General features: G+C 37.7%; 1 protein-coding gene across 3 annotated transcripts in view; it reads right to left on the bottom strand.

Moving 5' to 3' along the window:
• Positions 1-19,516, bottom strand: part of ttbk1a (tau tubulin kinase 1a) — a 66,917-nt gene that overhangs the window by 41,242 nt on the left and 6,159 nt on the right. For all 3 annotated transcript variants that reach the window (XM_047365187.1, XM_047365186.1, XM_047365188.1), the window contains exons 2-6: positions 9,696-9,854; positions 9,275-9,422; positions 4,065-4,138; positions 3,441-3,581; positions 2,036-2,140 (exon numbers count right to left, since the gene is read on the bottom strand). In XM_047365187.1, the coding sequence (XP_047221143.1) occupies positions 2,036-2,140; positions 3,441-3,581; positions 4,065-4,138; positions 9,275-9,422; positions 9,696-9,803 (576 nt within the window). In that variant the 5' untranslated portion in view covers positions 9,804-9,854. The remainder of the gene's footprint in view (positions 1-2,035; positions 2,141-3,440; positions 3,582-4,064; positions 4,139-9,274; positions 9,423-9,695; positions 9,855-19,516) is intronic.

The raw sequence follows: 19,516 nt of genomic DNA, 5'->3' as shown, positions 1-19,516 counted from the left end.
CGTTCAGTCTGATAGAATGAAAATAAACGAGAGTTGAAGCAGAAAGAGACTCACTGCAGCGGCTTGATCAGAGAGAGACTACTAACTCCATACCTTCCTCAAAACCAGTCAAAACATTTAGACGCATCCTGTTCTTTTCATAATGAAAATGCACAGTTGTACCGCTGTGGCATCTTATACTGCTCTACATTTACTCTCACTCACTTAAAACTGTGCACATATATTTATATTATATTGTAGACATGTTTATACTGTTTAATTTGTATTGTATTGCACCGACTACGCCAAAACAAATTTCTTGTATGTCCAAAAACGTACTTGGCAATAAAGCTTTTCTGATTCTGATTCTAATGAAGACCCCGATATTCAAACATCTACATCCAGGTCCTCTCTGCACTTCCTTGTTTTATTAAACAGCTCCCAGAGAGCTTTCAGTCCGGATCTCCACAGTCTTCGGAACAGTCCCTGAGACTTGGTATTGATCCCAGTGATCCACTGACACACAGGACGTCAGGCAGGAAGGACGAGACGGTAATGTGCTGAGATGCTGCAGTGCAGCAAACACACCTATTTTACACACAGGGTGGGGGATTTTCCTTTAAAATATCATTAAATAGATTAATATCTGTATTATTCATTAAAGCACTGGAAAGTTACTCCTTTCACTAATTAAATAAAAACTTTAGAGTTAGATTTGATTTAGCTTAACAGTCAAAAGACAAGGCATCAATAGTTACTTTTTGATTTTTTAAATGTTTAATTCATTGTCTACAACTAAACGTTTGATCAGAATTTATGATTATTCTCTTAAAGTATCTTCTGTTCTTTTCAATGACAAATTTTTCTTTAAAACATAATAAATCCAACATGATAGAACGTATGAGAGGAAAATTAATACAAATGTAAGACATGAAGAGGCAAGATCTTCCACTGCTTCGGCATTAAAAGACAGTAATTATTTACAGGGCCGGACACTGTTGTTCTGTGTCCAACAAGTTTACATTTTTAGGATATTCCCACCTACAGAGTCAGATTCTAGCATTTTGCTAAAAATTTTAGGACAGCTACATAACATGTAGCTATGTTTCTTGTCAACGTAAATCCGTATCATCCGTATGATGACATCTGATGAAGTGAGCATAAGCCCAGGATGTGAAAGTGAATCTATGTTTGACATTCATATTTTAAATTAAGAAAGGAAGTAGTTATTGAGTCCTTGTTGTGTTAACAGCTGATTAATAAACATACGGTGACATTAGCGCTGAAGCTGCTCCTTGTGCGGTAGCATTTTTGGGTACTTGACAGGGCGACAGACAAGATAAAAATGATCTGTGAACACTGGGAGTAAACTGCTACTGGCGAACCGTTACCAGGGCTCTGCAATCTTTACAATCAATAGAGCCATTTTGCTCTCAGTCCAGCTAAATGAAAGTTGATTAGAGCCCCAAATGCTACATGACCTTTAGGAAAAAGATCATTTTTAATAAATATCTACTAAAGAAAGATTGTTGTCATTTTTTCAGAACCACCATTTTATTTCTGTTTTTAGTTTTAAAAATAAAGAAAAACATAAAACATTTGCAAAAAGTGAACGGATTGGTTGATTCTTCAACATTTTTATCATTCAAGTTATTAACAGCCGTTATGGACGGTCCAAAGAGCCAGTAGCGGCTCTGGAACCACAAGTTGCAGACCCCCTGTGTTAGCCGGTAAAGACAGTAGAGTCTCTACCTATCAGAACCAAACTAAAGAGCAACTTTACCATTTTTGATAAGTCTAGACCGTATCTGATCACCATTAGCCCAAAGAGATTATTTCAGTGTGTGGTTAATGGACATTTGGCGATTTGTAAAAAAAAACCTCCGAACATAAAGAAACAGAGATGGAGTTTAGTGTAACAGCAATTCCCAGTTGAGTCTATCCATATTGCTGACCAGCCTTCAATCTGGATCATATCAGCAGGATGAAAGTTAAATAGATATTTTCCCTGTCACCTTTCAAGGCAGCTGCTGCACAACAGAGTCTGGTTTCTTACCGGTCGAACTTCTCCAGAGGTGTTGGTGTATTGACGCGCCAGACCAAAGTCCAGCATGTAGCACTTTCTGTAAGTGGAGGGGAGCCGGCCCATCGCAAAGTTCGACTGGCAGGCAGAGAAGAACAAATTGAATGTCTCAACTTAACTGCAATCAAACACATTTCTTTGTGAGCAGTTTTTTTTTTGTTTAAAATATGGTTTTCTTTGGTCTTTATTTAGTTTGTATTCAAGTTTTGAATGGTTTGTTTTTGCAGCATTCATACTCTACATCTTCATTACACATTAGCTATGATCTAGACCAGTGGTTCCACCATCTTAAGAGACATTTTTAAACAGCAATAGAAAAGGACTTGGACTTTTTCAGCTTGTTATGATGTAGAAACAAAAGTGATAATACTAAACAACTATTATCCAATTAACTAGAACTAAAAGACAAGAATATAGTACTACGTTGTGTTAGAAATGATCTAGTCTAAAGTTGGACAAAAATATCAGACATTTCTATAAGACAAACTGTTGACTTAGATGGTCAGAGCCAACCCTGATCTCAAAATCCAATATAGTGACCTGACATACAGCACTTCATGATAGGCGCTTTAAAAACTGTTTATTTACTCTTATCATTTATATGTCATTGAATCCTTCATACACAAAGTGATTTACAACCCTTTTAGCTTGTATTGGTAATAGTTGTTAGAATGTCAATTAGAAAACCCCAGAGGTTTTTAAAGTTCCAACATTAACTCAGTTAAGTTTGGTTTGATGTCCTTCCCAGATCCAATGTTAGTCTATAGAGATAAAAGGAACACAGCAAAGAATGGCCACCAGCACTTTTTCCTGCTTAGTTATTTATTAGTTTCTACCTTACAAATAATTAACACCAACATTCCTTCTGAGTATCACTAAAGGCAGGCAAGAACCACTAATGGTATAAGACCAGAGTCTCCAGACTGAACGCAGTCTGACGAAAGCCTGCAGGGTTTTTTCTGCATCCTCTAATCTGGCCTTCCTAATCTTACCACCCTAACCAGTGCTGTCCTCCAGCTTTTGTTTCAGCTCTCATTGTTAATATGCAAATTGATTCAGCACAAAGGGTCCCAAATCCTCCGAAATAATCACCTCTGTTTTCTCTGTTCTGTCGTCGTTTAGATGTTTACAACACAGCAAATATGTACGTTTGAGGAGAGTGAAACTTTATTTGAAAGCGGGGCATCTTTTTATAATAAGGAAACTATCAGGATTACTCAGATCCAAGAGTTTCCAGAGGCATTCAGCTACATATCAGACATGGTGACAGTAAAATCAGTCAAACTAAATCCCTGTAAATAGAATAATAATTCACTGTCCACCAAGAAACACAAACATCTGAAGCCTAGCCAAGAGGAAATCGTCTGTTTGATCTTACCGGTTTGATGTCGCGGTGCAGGAATCCCACTGAGTGGATGGCTTCGATGGACTCCAGGATCTGCTTGCCGAGTCGCAGGGTGGTGCTCATGGTAAAGGTTCCTCTGGGTTGACTCCTTCGCAAATCGGCCAGGTTACGACCCTGAAACAACACAAAGAGGAAATCAAACTGCCTCTTCGATACGAGACACATAACATTAGTCATCTTGCATTAGCATTCTTATATATATTATATATATCTATATATATATAATCTTATGTCATAGTCCTAAAACAAAAAACAGAATTAGTTGAATTAGGTATCAATTGGTCATACCTTTAAAAAAAAATTGAAGATTGGAAATTGCCCACAAAATTTGGAACAGTGGATCTCTAGTTTAAAAGCCAACAAGCCATCAACTATAGACTTCAACTCGAAGTATTTCTGGGAATTTTTACCAAATCATAATTACATTTGTTCTATTGAGTCGTTGTTGTAGGAGCACTGTCAATAAAATATTACCACACCGTGTTCAAAAACACTTAAAAACAACATAACAGCATATTAATATAGATTCAAAGGTGTAATCTGCTGTTGACACATGTCGTCAGCTTGCTGTTTAAAGTCGCCCACGCTGTGACTCACCTGAAGCTGCATCACCACGTAGTTAAATTTGTCATTTCTTCCACAACCAATAAACTTACAGACGTGGTTTTTACCTAAAAAAAATAAAAAAACATCAATTGTAATTTCAGTTTTTCTTTGGTGACCCACAATAAAATAAATAGCTTCAATCATCTTATCTAAGTCTCTCTGTATTTTTATTGAATTACTTCTTCACTTTGTCTTCTAGATAAAGCTAAATTAAATACAAGGTAGGCAAAATTAGTCATTTCTATTTTCATATTGGAGCTTAGTCATTCGTATAAAAAATGACAGTCACCAACAAACTGCTCATCAGAAAGAGACTGTCACTGAAAGTAATTTGTGGATGTAGTGGTGCGTTAAGCACCAAGAAAGACAGCTGCTTTCCTCGAGGTTGATTGAAACCACAATGAGAACTAAAGCAGGGAACATACAGGTTATTGTTTAGGCTTATCTAATTACCTTTTTTCAGTTAATTTTTAGATTACAATGATGCAGTTAAATCATCCTTTTACCATGGGGGCTGATTGTGTGTGTGTGTGTGTGTACGTGTATAAACATACACTACCGGTCAAATGATTTAGATACACTTTCTCACTGAATGGGTGTATATTCTCACCACCTTGCAGCAAGAAGGTCCTGGGTTTGATTCCCTGGGGTCTTTCTGCATGAAATTTGCATGCTCTCTCTGTGCATGCGTGGATTCTCACCGCGTACTCTGGCTTCCTCCCACAGTTCAAAGACATGCCTGACAGGTCTCTCTAAATTGCCCTTAGGTGTGTGAATGAGTGTGTGCGTGGTTGTTTGTGTGTTGCCCTGCGATGGACTGGCGACCTGTCCATGGTGTACCCCACCTTTTGCCCATAGACTGCTGGAGATAGGCACCAGCTTCCCTGCAACCCACTATGGGAGAAGCGGTATAGAAAATGACTGACTGACAAAATAGCCACCCTTTTCTCTGATTACTGCTTTGCTCTCTTAGCATTCTCTCCATGAGGTATAATGCATTCAATTTTTTGAATTTAGGAAAGCAGAAAAGGGAGGTAGTCATAGCGGGTGGTTGCTTGTGATAATTCAGCATTTTGTATCTCATTTAGATTATTGCATTATCTCATATTATAAGGGTGTTGCACTGGAAAATAATGGGCCGCTATCATTTTTTGCAGAGTGAAGAGATTTTTTTTCTGTAGATTCCATCAAACTGGGAAGTGTTCCTTCAAATGGGCAGTTTAGGTACAACGTTTCATATTAATATCTCACCATCTGCATAAACCAACTTTAGGAACTCTGCATGCAGGATGACTGAAATACACTCTGAGCTGGCTAAATGAAGAACATAGGTAAGGTTAGATGTCCTTGGTTGGTTTTCTGTCATGTTTTCACACAACTGGATTTATTTTAAAAGGCTGCTAAAATTAAATCTACTTACCTCACTGCCTGCATTGACATTAACACAGCATTATAAAATAGGGGAACATACAAACATAAAATAAAATGTGGTTCATTCCTTTGATGTTAAATAATTCAGACAGCAAGAGCGAGAATGTTTGCTGTAACCTGCAAGAGACAGTCTTCTAAAGTCTGAGGGGGGGGGGAGAATGACTGATGAACCATGACCAGTCCATCAGTCAGCGGCTGCAGTCCAACAGCTTGAAATGTCTCTGTGACATAGTGGAGACTGCTCGAGTCATCACTAACCCAGCCAATCACATGTTGTCCTAACAGACAGACACGTGACACGATCAACACTTCAGTTTTATGGTGACATAATGCTGTTATGCAACATGTATCACTGTTTTCTCAGCAATTAATTCCATAAGTATATAACCCTCACTGCACAGAAAGCAGAATTGTTAGTAATCTGTTATTGTGTGCTTGTTGGAGTTGTGGGTTCAGTGTGTGTGTTTGTGTTTGTGTTTTTGTCTGCACTTTTGTTGTCAGTTTTCAGATGGTGCTGGAGTTTCTCAGGTGTGCTGGGTGACAGGTGCAACTGATCTGCTGATTGCATTGGAGGAGTATTTAAGTAGGAGGCTATCAGCACTTTGATGCCAGAGTGTTTGCCTTCAGTGGTAACAAACTCAGCCACTTCTAAGCTATGCCTCGTTCTTTGTCACAAAGCTGATGTTTATGCTTCTTTGCAGGCAGAAACCTGAACCTTCTGATTATTCTTCATTGAACTTTGACTTCGGTTCCAGAAGTTTCTGGACGATCAGGATTACCTATGTTTGGTGGATTTCGTTTGGATTTCGTTTCCAAGTACCAAGCTGACAGCTTCCTGTTATCCTCCGTCTACTGAACCAAGGCAGAAGCGTACCCTGTCCACCCACCAATACAAGTACCTGAACATTGAACGAACTCCTGAACTCACCAGAACTCTGCAGCTCAAGTAAAACCACCTGGATTTTCTCCGCTTCACACACCTGGGTCCCGACTCCCTCTACCCCTGGCAACCTGACTTCACTTACTTAGTAAGCCGTTCTACTATTAACATAACTACTTCTCACTTATTCCTCAAGCTTATAGTTCTTGTTTTCACCAGTTCTCTTCCCCCACTTTCCATGCAGTTGGCAATTCTACTGTTCATGTTCCAGTATCACTTTGTAAATAAAACACCTTTCACTAATTCAGTTGTGCTTCTGAGTGTTCTTCTGTATGTGGGTCAGATCTATCTCAAACAAAATGACAGTGCTAACATAGCAGAGAACGAAATTTGAGATCTTTTAGACCTATGTACCGCCTTGCATCTTTAAAAGACGAAGCTTGACACCAGGGACTCAGGTCAGTGTTTTGCACACTCATTTAAATCATCAATGGATCAGATGAGTTTCCGGTGTGCCTCAGGGATTAGTTCTTGGCCCACATCTACTTTCTATTTACATGGTTCCTTTTAACCAGTTTAAGGTGTGCATTACCATTTCTATACAGACCAGGATTAAATGCACAAAGATTCATATTTAATAAATAACAATATTGAAACTTTCAGTGACTCTGTTCACTAACTGAAACCCATTATATAGATTATCTACACACAGATGTTTCCAAGTCTTTATTTCTGTTAATTCTGATGCTTTTCCACCTACAGCTAGTTAAAAAGTGACATAAGATTACATCAGACAAACAAAACCTTTTAATAAAGATACATGAGCTTAATGAAAAGTATGTTAATACCTGCGTAAGGATCGTTTTATAAGGTACCTTTTAATCTGACGAGCCTCATCGGAATTCATATTGCAATTTATTGAATATGACTGTACGTTTATCCAGAAAACTGTGGGAGGTTTCCTTGTGTAAATATATAAATGGAAACATACAGTAACTAAATGTATGGGCTGAAGTGTTTAAATTTGTTACTCTGAAATTTTGGGACAATAATCAGTGTTAAAATGCAAACAAAAATAACAGTAAAAGTTTTAAAGAATATATCTATATAATAAATATAGATATATTATATAGATATCTATATACTGTATAGACCAAACGTTTGGACACACCTTCTCATTCAAAAGTTTTCTTTATTTTCATGACTATGAATATTGTAGCTTCACACTGAAGGCATCAAAACTATGAATTAACACATGTGGAATTATATACTGAACAAAAAAGTGTGAAACAACTGAAAATATGTCTTATATTCTAGGTTCTTTAAAGTAGCCACCTTTTGCTTTGATTACTGCTCCACACACTCTTGGCATTCTGTTGATGAGCTTCAAGAGGTAGTCACCTGAAATGGTTTTCCAACAGTCTTGAAGGAGTTCCCAGAGATGCTTAGCACTTGTTGGCCCTTTTGCCTTCACTCTGCGGTCCAGCTCACCCCAAACCATCTCTATTGGGTTCAGATCCAGTGACTGTGGAGGCCAGGTCATCTGGCGCAGCACCCCATCACTCTCCTTCTTGGTCAAATAGCCCTTACACAGCCTTGAGGTGTGTTTGGGGTCATTGTCCTGTTGAAAAATAAATGATGCTCCAACTAAACGCAAACCGGATGGAATAGCATGTCGCTGCAAGATGCTGTGGTAGCCATGCTGGTTCAGTATGCCTTCAATTTTGAATAAATCCCCAACAGTGTCAAAAGCAAAGCACCCCCACACCATCACACCTCCTTCTCACTGCTTCACGGTGGGAACCAGGCATGTAGAGTCTATCCGTTCACCTCTTCTGCGCCGCACAAAGACACGGTGGTTGGAACCAAAGATCTCAAACTTGGACTCATCAGACCAAAGCACAGATTTCCACTGGTCTAATGTCCATTCCTTGTGTTCTTTAGCCCAAACAAGTCTCTTCTGCTTGTTGCCTGTCCTTAGCAGTGGTTTCCTAGCAGCTATTTTACCATGAAGGCCTGATTCACACAGTCTCCTCTTAACAGTTGTTCTAGAGATGTGTCTGCTGCTAGAACTCTGTGTGGCATTGACCTGTTCTCTAATCTGAGCTGCTGTTAACCTGCGATTTCTGAGGCTGGTGACTCGGATGAACTTATTGTCCGCAGCAGAGGTGACTCTTGGTCTTCCTTTCCTGGGGCGGTCCTCATGTGAGCCAGTTTCTTTGTAGCACTTGATGGTATTTACGACTGCACTTGGGGACACTTTCAAAGTTTTCCCAATTGTTCGGACTGACTGACCTTCATTTCTTAAAGTAATGATGGCCACTCTTTTTTCTTTACTTAGCTGCTTTTTTCTTGCCATAATACAAATTCTAACAGTCTATTCAGTAGGACTATCAGCTGTGTACTGTATCCACCTCCTGCACAACACAACTGATGGTCAAAACCCCATTTATAAGGCTTGAAATCCACTTATTAAACCTGACAGGGCACACCTGTGATGTGAAAACCATTTCAGGTGACTACCTCTTGAAGCTCATCAACAGAATGCCAAGAGTGTTCAGAGCAGTAATCAAAGCAAAAGGTGGCTACTTTGAAGAACCTAGAATATAAGCCTTATTTTCAGTTGTTTCACACTTTTTTGTTCAGTATATAATTCCACATGTGTTAATTCATAGTTTTGATGCCTTCAGTGTGAAGCTACAATATTCATAGTCATGAAAATAAAGAAAACTTTTGAATGAGAAGGTGTGTCCAAAGTTTTGGTCTGTACTGTATATATATATCTATATATATATAGATATATATATTATTTAAAAATAATGTCTCCAGCTTGGAATATTTATAGTAGCTTTCACTTGATACAAAACAAATGAAATGTGTCAGCTCTCACCCTGCAGCTTCTTAAGAACAGCCACCTCCATCTTCAGCACCTGCTTGGGCTGCTGGGCTGACTCCACCTTTAACGCCACATTCTCCCGTGTCAGTAGGTCCAAGGCCTCATAGATCTCCCCAAACCCACCCCCCCCAATCTTCTTCAGCTAGGACACAGGGATCCAGGATGGAGATAGTTAGAGTCAGATCTACATTCTCTCAGAGCTAGAAGACCATCACTAGAATACGACACAAACATCAGACAGAACTGCTGTAAAATTAACCCCTTTAAAACTGACACAGTGATAAATATTCAAAATTTAATTAATTACCCATTGAATTAATTAAAGCATTTTCAGATTAGCTTTTACAGTTATTGTTTATAGTTATGTTTAAATTGTACAGAGTGAACTGATGGGGAGAAAGGTTTTCTTGCTCACCACTTTCCATCGGTCCTTGACCATACAGTTTGGCGGCAGGATGTCAGCCTGCTCGGACGTCCCGTTCATGTTGCCGTTGTCCTGGAGGCCGGGGACTAGGCACTGCATCTGCCAACTAGCCAGAACTCGAGCAGCTCCAAGCTTAAAAGAGCCATTTATCTGTGAGGAAAGGGTAGGAGGTGACAAAAAAAGAGGATGCACAGGAAAGGCAAGATAGAATATTTCATCATCTGGCACTGGGAGATAAACCTACAGTTTTCCCCTTGAAGAACTATAGCAATCCAGTATAACAAGCATTAGATATGGCTGACTGCTATGAGAAGCCATTCTTGAGCTGGATCAGGCTACAGGCTGGTAGGAGGGTTGCAGTTGGCGTTGTGGTGAGGGGAAGGAGCGTGATGGTATTTGCAGTAATTGAAGCAAATATCATTTCTGCAGAGGAAGCAGCTGGACCCTTTGGCCTTGTTCTGACTGCAGCCGCTGGCATCAACTAAAGCAGGTCATTGAAAACCAGAATTACATAAACCATCAACTATGAGCATGGCACACGGACATGATCCAATCAGCGTCTGAGGGGTATTAAACTCCATTATAAGAGGTTACATTACTTACACTGCAGCTAAACGTTCCAAGGAACAAGCTCTTCAGTTTCCTGATGGTTATTACTTATTGCATCTGCTGTCTCAAGCTCATTGGTAAGACAACAAATATGAGGAAATGGTATGGCCTATCATAAATAAATTCTGCCAACATTTATAGGAAACAGGAAGAAACAAAATAATTTGGCATTTTGCTTTATTTATTAAAAACAACAATAGCACTGAAAAGAGTAAAAACTGCGTATTACAAACCTCTCCATTTTCGTTTCAAAGCTTCTTTAAAAAAAAGCTTAAAAAATACTTTTTGTATTTTGTTTTATTTTGTATGAAACAAAAACAAGCTTAAAAGCCTCTCTGAACATATTTGTCTGAAACTTGCCGGAAGCATTACAGGGCCGAATACCAGTATTAAGGTATACAAAAATGTAAAAAAAAAAAAAGAAGTCATGGTTTCAAAAAGGCTCTAATTTACCGTCACCAACGGTTCAAATTCTTTTAATATGATGGCAGAGTAGTTGTACAGTTTTCTCTAGATCTATGGAGCCTAAAGTAGGTAAAAGCATTCCCCCTCCTCTAACCGTTACTGGGCTTAACCCTCTCTAACCAGACAGATGAATTTGGTTGTTTAAAATATTACCAGTTGCAAAAAAACACAGAAAATAAGGTTGGATTAAAAAAAACAGAAGCACCAATTGCTCTTAAGGTAGCGGCAATAAAGACTACAGGACATAGCCCAACTAGTTAGCTAATATATTTCTGTTGGTTCATTTATAAAAAGTGGACTGATTATTCTGCACAATAATCACTTGAAAACTACTACTGTATAATACGGATGTTTCCTTTATATGTTTGCCTTCATTTATGTAAGAAAGTCAAAATAACAATAAATAAATGTTATTGTTATAACTCTAATAGGCATTATATTGGATTATTTTAGCAGCTCGTTTTTTTGTTTTAAATCTTTGTGGGAATACTGTGAAAAGATGATATTTTTACTTAAGATTATCATAGTGTGAGGATCTTATACCAGCCTATACCTAGTGGGATGACAGACACTTACTACGAACCCCGATTTTACAATTCAAAATGGCTGCCACACATATCAAACACAGTGATGGCTCCAGTATTAAGCTGTTTATTTACACTCCTGACAGCTTTTTCTCACTAAATCAGAGGTCCACATAGCATTGTATACCTTCTGTTACAAAAAGTGTTGAATGCATTTAAAACACAGACAATATGGACGTTTTTAAATATTTTTAGCTTGTGTTGCTAATCCTAGTTAGCCACTGAGCCCAACATTTTTGTTCCAAATTCCCACAGGTTTCCCGACTTGCAACAAGAACACCTTTAAGCTTGGTGGCATTTCACGATCCGAGTTCTGACTCTGGAGGTAAAAGGAAGTTAGCATATGCTAGATTTAGCTAACCAGGAAATAGTATCTTTGTTATTACATCCACTGGTTCTTCATGAGGGTGGCATCAATCTGAAAGCAGCTCAGTCAACAGGCATTAGAATCTATATTTTCCAATTTTTTTTTAGGTAGGCAAATAAATTTAGGACCAGTAACAACAATGAGAGCTGGATTATATAAAGATTTTATTCTGAAATATTATGTCCTCTTGAAAAGAGTGAAGTCCTAGAATCTGGTTTCTGAGTTTTCTTTTAGTGTTTCTAAAAATGAAATTTAGGGCAAAAAATGCAACAGATTGTACTAAGATAAAACAGCTGTAACTGTGAGATTTCTTTGGTTTTTGCTTTTTTGTCCCACTTACATGTTTGAGATCATCAAACACGTTTTAATATTGGATAAAGATAACCTGAGTAAATACATAAAACAGATTTTCAAATGAGGATATCAGGAGAAAACGCTATGCCTGATTATACCCTGACCTGCAAATATAATCACAAAATTAAATAGAACCTCTCTGGCAGCTAAAAGATTTCAAATAGTAACACATCATCTAAACAATTCAGAAACAATAGAAAAACAAAGTCATTGACATCTGTCAGCCTGGAGTTACAAAGCCATTTTTATAGCTTTGAGATGCAGCGAAACAAAGTGTGAGCCAAAATCTAGAACTGGAAACAAAAAGCAGTGATGAACCTTCCCAAGAGAGGCTGGTCAACCACAATTACTCAGATAACACATTGACAATTCAACCAGGAGGTCACAAACAACTCAGAACAACACCGAAAGCTCAGCAGGCTTCACAGCCTCAGTTAAGGTCAGAGTTTATGATTCAAAAATAAGAAAGAGACTGGGCAAAAAGGACACACAGCAGGATGACTAAATGACTAAAATGAATACAATGACTTAGTTTGGACTTAAATCCAATTCAGATAATGTATTATGACCCCTAAACTCACCATTTATACTCAAAAACCCTCCAATGTGGCTGGATTAAAACGTTTCTGCAAAAGGGGTGTGAGCCTCAGTGGTTATGTTAAAGACTTATTGCCAGTTACTGCAAACTCTTGATGTCAGTTGTTGCAGCTAAGGGTGGCACAGCCTTTCATAAGGTTTAGGGAGTGATTACTTTTTAACATAGGGAAAAGTTGCTCTGGATAGCTTTTTCCCAAATCCTTATTTGAAAACTGCTTTTTGTGTTTACTCAGGTTATCTTTATCTGATATCAACATGTGTTTAATAATCTGAAACATTTAAGTGAAGCAAAAAAGCTAAAACAAAAAGAATCTGTAAGGAGGAACTTTTAACATCAATGTAATTAAAAATGAATCCAGGAAATATTTATAGTTTACAATGTTTAACGTAGCTGCTGATTTGGTAACTGGTGTGATCTTGGAGAGGTTCTTTCAAACTGTGGCAGTTTCATGCAAACACCAGAGCAGCTGTTGTGTGGGTTAACTGTTGCTAATGCAAAGTGATATATTCTCAAAGGATGTGATTAATCTGAACTAGAAAAGCATAAAAACTGTTCATCCACTCTGGTGACTACAAACATCAGCTTCATTAGTCTCACAGCGTTGGTCTACTCTCAGATATAATAACATGTTACTTTGATGTTCTCCAGCCAGTCCTCCTAAACGGAACTTTAGCTTTTACTCCTCTTAGATACAAGATGTCGGCCATGAATGGTTATCAGCTTCCAGGGAATTTGTGGAGGAAACCTTAACTTCAAAATGATGCATGTCAGTCCCCAAACCATGCTGTTCCACATGCAATGCCCAAGCCTTCATCAGTGCATGCAGAGTGCAGGCGCACTAGGGATAATAGAGTGTTCTCTGTATTTCCGGTCTGACCAGCCCTCTTAGAGGACTGGAAAGACTGCAAAAGAAAAGAGGAGGCTTCTCTGTATCTTCAGTGATACAGTTCATCAACAGCAGTACCAATATCATCAATAGATACGCAGCCACCAGCAGCTGCAACACTGGAGATGCAGTGAAACCTGCTGCAGAATTCAACACGCTGCTGAGACTCCAGTCACTGCAGAGGAGAGGGACCACTAAGTTTCCCTGAAAGCACAGCAACAGTCTTACATAACAGTAAACACATCAGAAACTGCTGTTTTACTTGTTATATAGATGTAAAATAGGTGGATATCACAAAATACTACATAATTTGATATGAGGTGCACATGATATCACCAGTAATACAGTGCAAACACACGTTTCAAATGTAAGAATCTCTTTTTCCAGATCACTACAAATAGTTTCACCAGACTTTAGATTTAATCAAAACAAACTCTCATTCTAGCCATTAGTGAGCAGTTTTTTTTTTTTTTCAAAACAATGAGTATTTATCTAACCTTTCTCGATGTTTCTGTACCATCTGTTCATATGACCGCTACCAGCAGATTAAAAAAGTTCCTAATAAGACAAGCCAAAGATTTTAAGGTTAATCGTTTGATTACGTTTAGTTCCGAAATCCAGACAAATATTGATTGTTAAACGTGTCAAACTTTGAATATGATCCTGTCTTTTAATAAATAGAATGATAACATGTTTGAAGCGGTTGCATGTGAGCCTCATCAAGCCTCACTAATCAGATGGTATTGTGTCTAGATATGATGTTGATATTGTTGTAGTTGACATCGAAAAGAGATGTTTTAGAAAAAATACTGATTTCCATTTAATATTGGCTGTATAACGTGACATAACACGTTAAATCTTTTGATTGGTCAATCAGTGCCTTGTAATGCCTCCTCCACCCGGAAGTACAAGACTTGAACAAGAACAAGACTTGCCCAAGACTGGAAACTAGAGACTACAGACTAGAGACAACAGCTAGTTCCACAAGATTACATGGCTAACGTCTGACCAAGAAAGGAGCTTTTTCTTGTTCTACTGTGGTGGTCGTGGTGCTGAAAGATGGTCCAGGTGTTTCTGATTTTTTTGTTTCACATCCTCTTTTTTTGTTTTTTCCTCATTTAGATTGAAGTATATATTAAACTCAGAATTAACTGTAACATCAGACTTTTATTCTGTTATTTGTGTTTTAGTATTCATTCCCCAGGTTATTAGTTATTTCTTAATTTGTAGTCAAAGACAGTACACCAAGCAATACTAACCAGGAATTGTGTTCTGCATAGTACGGGAAGAAGATTTAATTACAAACTAAAGCCAGAGTGCTGTATCTAGCTGTCTGCTGTGTGCACTATATGGTCAGGCTGTTACAAAGACATTTGTGTGCATTTACCTTTATGGTAAAACGTTTTTACCGATAAAATCAATATATTTGCCCTTCGCTTTAAAATTTGCAATAGAAACATTGGGGTTGTGCCTCAACCATGAAAACTGAAATAGCCTGAATTCTGAGCTGCATACCTTTTTCTGTATGCACCCTCTGAAACCACTGCTACAGCCACAAAGAGGGTGCAAATCTCATCGTTTAGAAACGGCAGCAAGACACTGTATTGGAGCAACCTGTAGAAAACCTTTGTGGCATTGCATTGCACAGATATTGTCTTTAAATTGTCTGAAATTTGTCAGACAATGTTATGCTTAATTTAAATTTGAATCTGAATTAAAGAAATCAACCTTGTAATGCTTGGAAAATGGCTGTGGTAAAATGCTTATTTTTAACTAGCTGTTTTACCGTCACAATTGCGTCTACAAAAACCATAAATAAATAATTTACAAAAAGATGAATTCATAAATACAAAGTTTGTTTAGGGACTTAGTGTGGAGGAACACTTAGTATAGACCTTTCAAAAGTTTCAATCAGTGTGAACTAAAACTACTTCTAATAAACAGGGATTTCAATTAACTATTACAACTAAGTGTAGTATAATGCAATTACTGCAGTATCTTAATGCATATATGCACAAATAAAACAGCATTCAGTACTGATGTGTAAAATAAGAAAGGGAGGCTTAGTGGTCCAGCAGCAGTAAACTACGGGTTGTAACAAGACCTCGGCAGCAAATCAAAGTGAATCATCCTGACAGACACCTCCTCTGCAATCAAACCACAGTCTTGTCTTCTTCTCTTCTCCTTTTTCTACATATCTATCAGTTTACTATTGTGGAGGAGAGGGTGGGATGCTCTGCCAGTAGCCGAGTTGTCATCATTCCAGTTTTGATCTGATAGAGTCACTCAGAGCTCACCATAGTTCTGAGCTCCTGGAAAACCTGATGGTTTACAACAAATCCTGAGCGGGAAAAAACCCTTCCTGTTCCTTTGTCAGCCTACAAGCCAAAACAGAGGGCAGAGTTAACCATCAGAGGATAAGGAGAATGAGCACCGACTGTCTGTCCTGGCTTCAAAGATGAGGCAGAACATGAAGGGGCAGAACTTCACAAACAGTGTTTACATCTTTAAATCCTCAGAGAGCAATTGCTGTGCACAGTAATAATGTAACACAAATAACATGATGTTCATTTAGCATAACCATATAATGCTAGATTCACCACAAAGCTAAACTGTGAGATTGTGTTGTACTTTTAAATGGTCTGAATCTGAATTGCTTCAGATCTCTTGTTGGGTCCATGTGTTACGTCATTCAGCCAGTTCCAGTCCCTCACTAAGGTCAGCAAGCTTTCTATTTTACATGCACTAATTGGAACAAATACACTTGCACAAGTAATTGTTTCAGAAATCCAGATTACACGGCCATTGCATGTTTGTTATCCTCACGGGTTCCCGGATGTCACTTAATTTTCTGAGATATGCTTTACAGAGCCAAAATATTTAGATGTTTTTATTATGTTTCTTTTCCATTAATCACGAAACAACACGGAGCTAAAGCTAGCTCCCAATACGGCAGCGTGGTAAAGGGCTACTTTACATCTTTTTGACATCTATGAAGATTTTGATGAGTTGAAATCTATAACGCTGAAAATGTAGATTGGATTATTTCAGATTTAAATCTTTTAAATCACAGTTTGTGACCAGTATTCTCAGCATTTCAAACAACTTAAACAACAGGAATATCAACACTAAACAGGACTCAGTTGAAGAACAAGGACGTTGGGTATAGTTTAAAAGCCAGGAGTAAACAGATCTTGAGGCCAAATTAAATAAATCTGTAAGTAACTCAAAATACAAAATGAGCTGGACAAAGCTCAGGTTCTGACGTGCCAAGCCAAAACCTTATCAAAGTATAAATCAGTCTAAAAAACCCTTTATTTTTCAGAAATTACACATTTTCTTTCTGAATTTCCATTGTGGAGTAGGGTATAAAGTCTGGAAACTCAACTTTTATCAATGCCTCATTAATATATTTCCATATTTTGTAAATTATCTAATCAAATTCCAGACTTTTCAAGGCTATACGAACCCTGGTCATCCAATCCTTCTGGACTTCAATGTTCAACATAATTGTTATCTTACCAATATACAGCTAGACCCTTTTAATTTCCTGCTTGGTCATCACCTTTTGCAACATAAGTGGAATTCCGACTACAGATATTATAATAATACAATGAGCAAAAGCATGGCCTAATGTTGTGCTACAGTTGTTTTTCTTTTGGATCAAACAGTAAAGATGAGCCGGTACCGCCCACATGCACCATGGTTAGGAATGATGATGATGATGATGCAGGCTCACTGGTCTTCCATCCTTAGTGCCCTTTTGGTACTGTAGGTCCAGACCACTGCAGACAGGGAACATTCTACTGATCTCTAGTTGTGGAGATCATACTAACAATCTGTCAAAGCTAAAGTCCAATCGTGACTCACCATCACCCTAGTCTTTAGCTCCCTTCACTGATTCTTCACAGCTAGACCAGTCAAAAACATTAATATTACTTTCAGTTAGAAGAAACATGTTGGTCAAATTAAAAGATTACTCTAAACCTAAATCTGTGAGGGTTAGGAATAATTTGGGGGTTAACTGTAAATCAGATGCGGGGAGCTACTGCACCCAGACTCCAACTAAAAGGCTAAATGTTGGCATTAAAATGTGAACTCCTGATACTTGCAATCTAATGCCCAACAAATACTGCAATCTAAGCTGTCTTTTGCCATATTACACACACATTTATATTGCAATAAGAATGGTTTCGTTCTTGTACTTTTGCTGTGATATATAGGGGGTATCTAAATGAAAGGGGGGCTAAAAACAAATGAAAACACCAATGTTTAGATCTTCATTTGTAAAATAAAAAAAACTAAAATTAATCTCTTTCTTTCTGCTTCACAATTCTGAGCTACTTTGTTCTGGTCTATGACTTAACATCCAAATTAAAGACATTAAGTTTGTGCTGTAACTAAATGTGAACATGTTTAAAGGTTGTTAAAAAGTGTTTTGCTAGTTAAGCAACTTCAATTGCTTTCTTGTGACATGTTAATGTGCAAAGCTGGCAACCTGCAAATATTAATGCATCACAGTATCTGCTGATCTGCTCATCTACCTGAGGTGTTCTCATCACGTCATTTTGTTAAGATGTGGACACCTATGCTTAGTATTTTCCAATGGGAAAATCTGACTAGTCTCTGTATAATAGACATCACTTCTGCTAGCTGCCTCAACAGTTTGATTTAAATGAACTGATCTGACAAGATGCTGCTGTTAAAGCCTTAACTACAGAGGTCTTTTTTATATTGAAATAGGACAATTTGCAGGCTCAAAGCTTTTCTAAACTGAATTCAGAATTTCATGGTGAATCTGCCATTAGATGGAGAAGGAGAACATCAAACGTACAGTTTCGTATTTGTGAACTAAGTACACATTAATCAGTCTACCTGAGTCTACCTGAGCAGTCCCTGGTGCTAAAGCAGCAGTATGACACTTTTATGAAAGCATTCAAAAATAGCCAATATCAATCCATCATGAGATAACATTAGAAAGAAAAGTCCTAGGGCCTTAACTTTCATACATTCTCTGACTACTTACATCTTTCTCTAAACACAATTCAAGCAGGAAATGAGCTTCAGCGATCTTACAGCAAACACTAGCTGCTCAGATCTTTGAGTTTCCAGAAATATACTGGATAAAACAGAACTAAATGCAAACACAACTGCATGTTGAGCTAAAACACATTTAAAAAACTTGTTTTAGCTCCCATGTTTCTATTTTACAATTTCTGATACATATATATGAACTTGACTTTGATGGTTTGGTGATTTTCATGATTCTGTTGAGCTTTTTATTAAAGGGAATCCAAATACAGCCAACTAAATCAAACGTTTGCAATGTATACAGAAAACATAAAAAACTCATTTTAACTATGTTTTGCCAGGCAATTTTTACGACAACATCTGTTTAGCTAAAAGAAAATAGTTGTTAAATCTACTTATATATTCTTAGTCTCTGTTTTTAAACATTTTCCCTGTAAAAGTTGTTTCATCATTCAGATCAGGTAAACAGTGCAATGTTGAAACATGCACAAAAAGCCTTAAAATAAATGCTTTTTTTTTAAGTAGCATATTGTCACACAGAGAATTTAAGAAAAATACAGTCCTTACTTTGAGAACATTTATTCAGTGGGGAAATAATGTAAGCTAGAAGCATGTGAACAGATCAGACTTAGATTACTGTACTGTATGTCTCAAGCAACAGTGAGTTTTCTTATGAATGAGATCTAATATTGGCTAATGGTTCATCTTCCAAGTTAAGAAAGGAACATGATGGTAACAAATGATGTCAGCTGAGCTGTGCACAGAAAGTATTCAAATTAGTTTCCTATTAGATTGCACGTTTTATTTCTAGTGTTAACACAGCGTTGTGGCTCTAAAGGAAAAACGAACAGAGTGTACAAATGAAGAACAGAGTGTTTGAAAGCTTCTGAGGCACACTTCCGCTCTGATCCAGCTCTA

Source organism: Girardinichthys multiradiatus, chromosome 5, assembly GCF_021462225.1.
Source record: "Girardinichthys multiradiatus isolate DD_20200921_A chromosome 5, DD_fGirMul_XY1, whole genome shotgun sequence".
NCBI classification, from domain to species: Eukaryota; Metazoa; Chordata; class Actinopteri; order Cyprinodontiformes; family Goodeidae; genus Girardinichthys; species Girardinichthys multiradiatus.
This window is presented reverse-complemented; position numbering and strand designations above follow the sequence as displayed.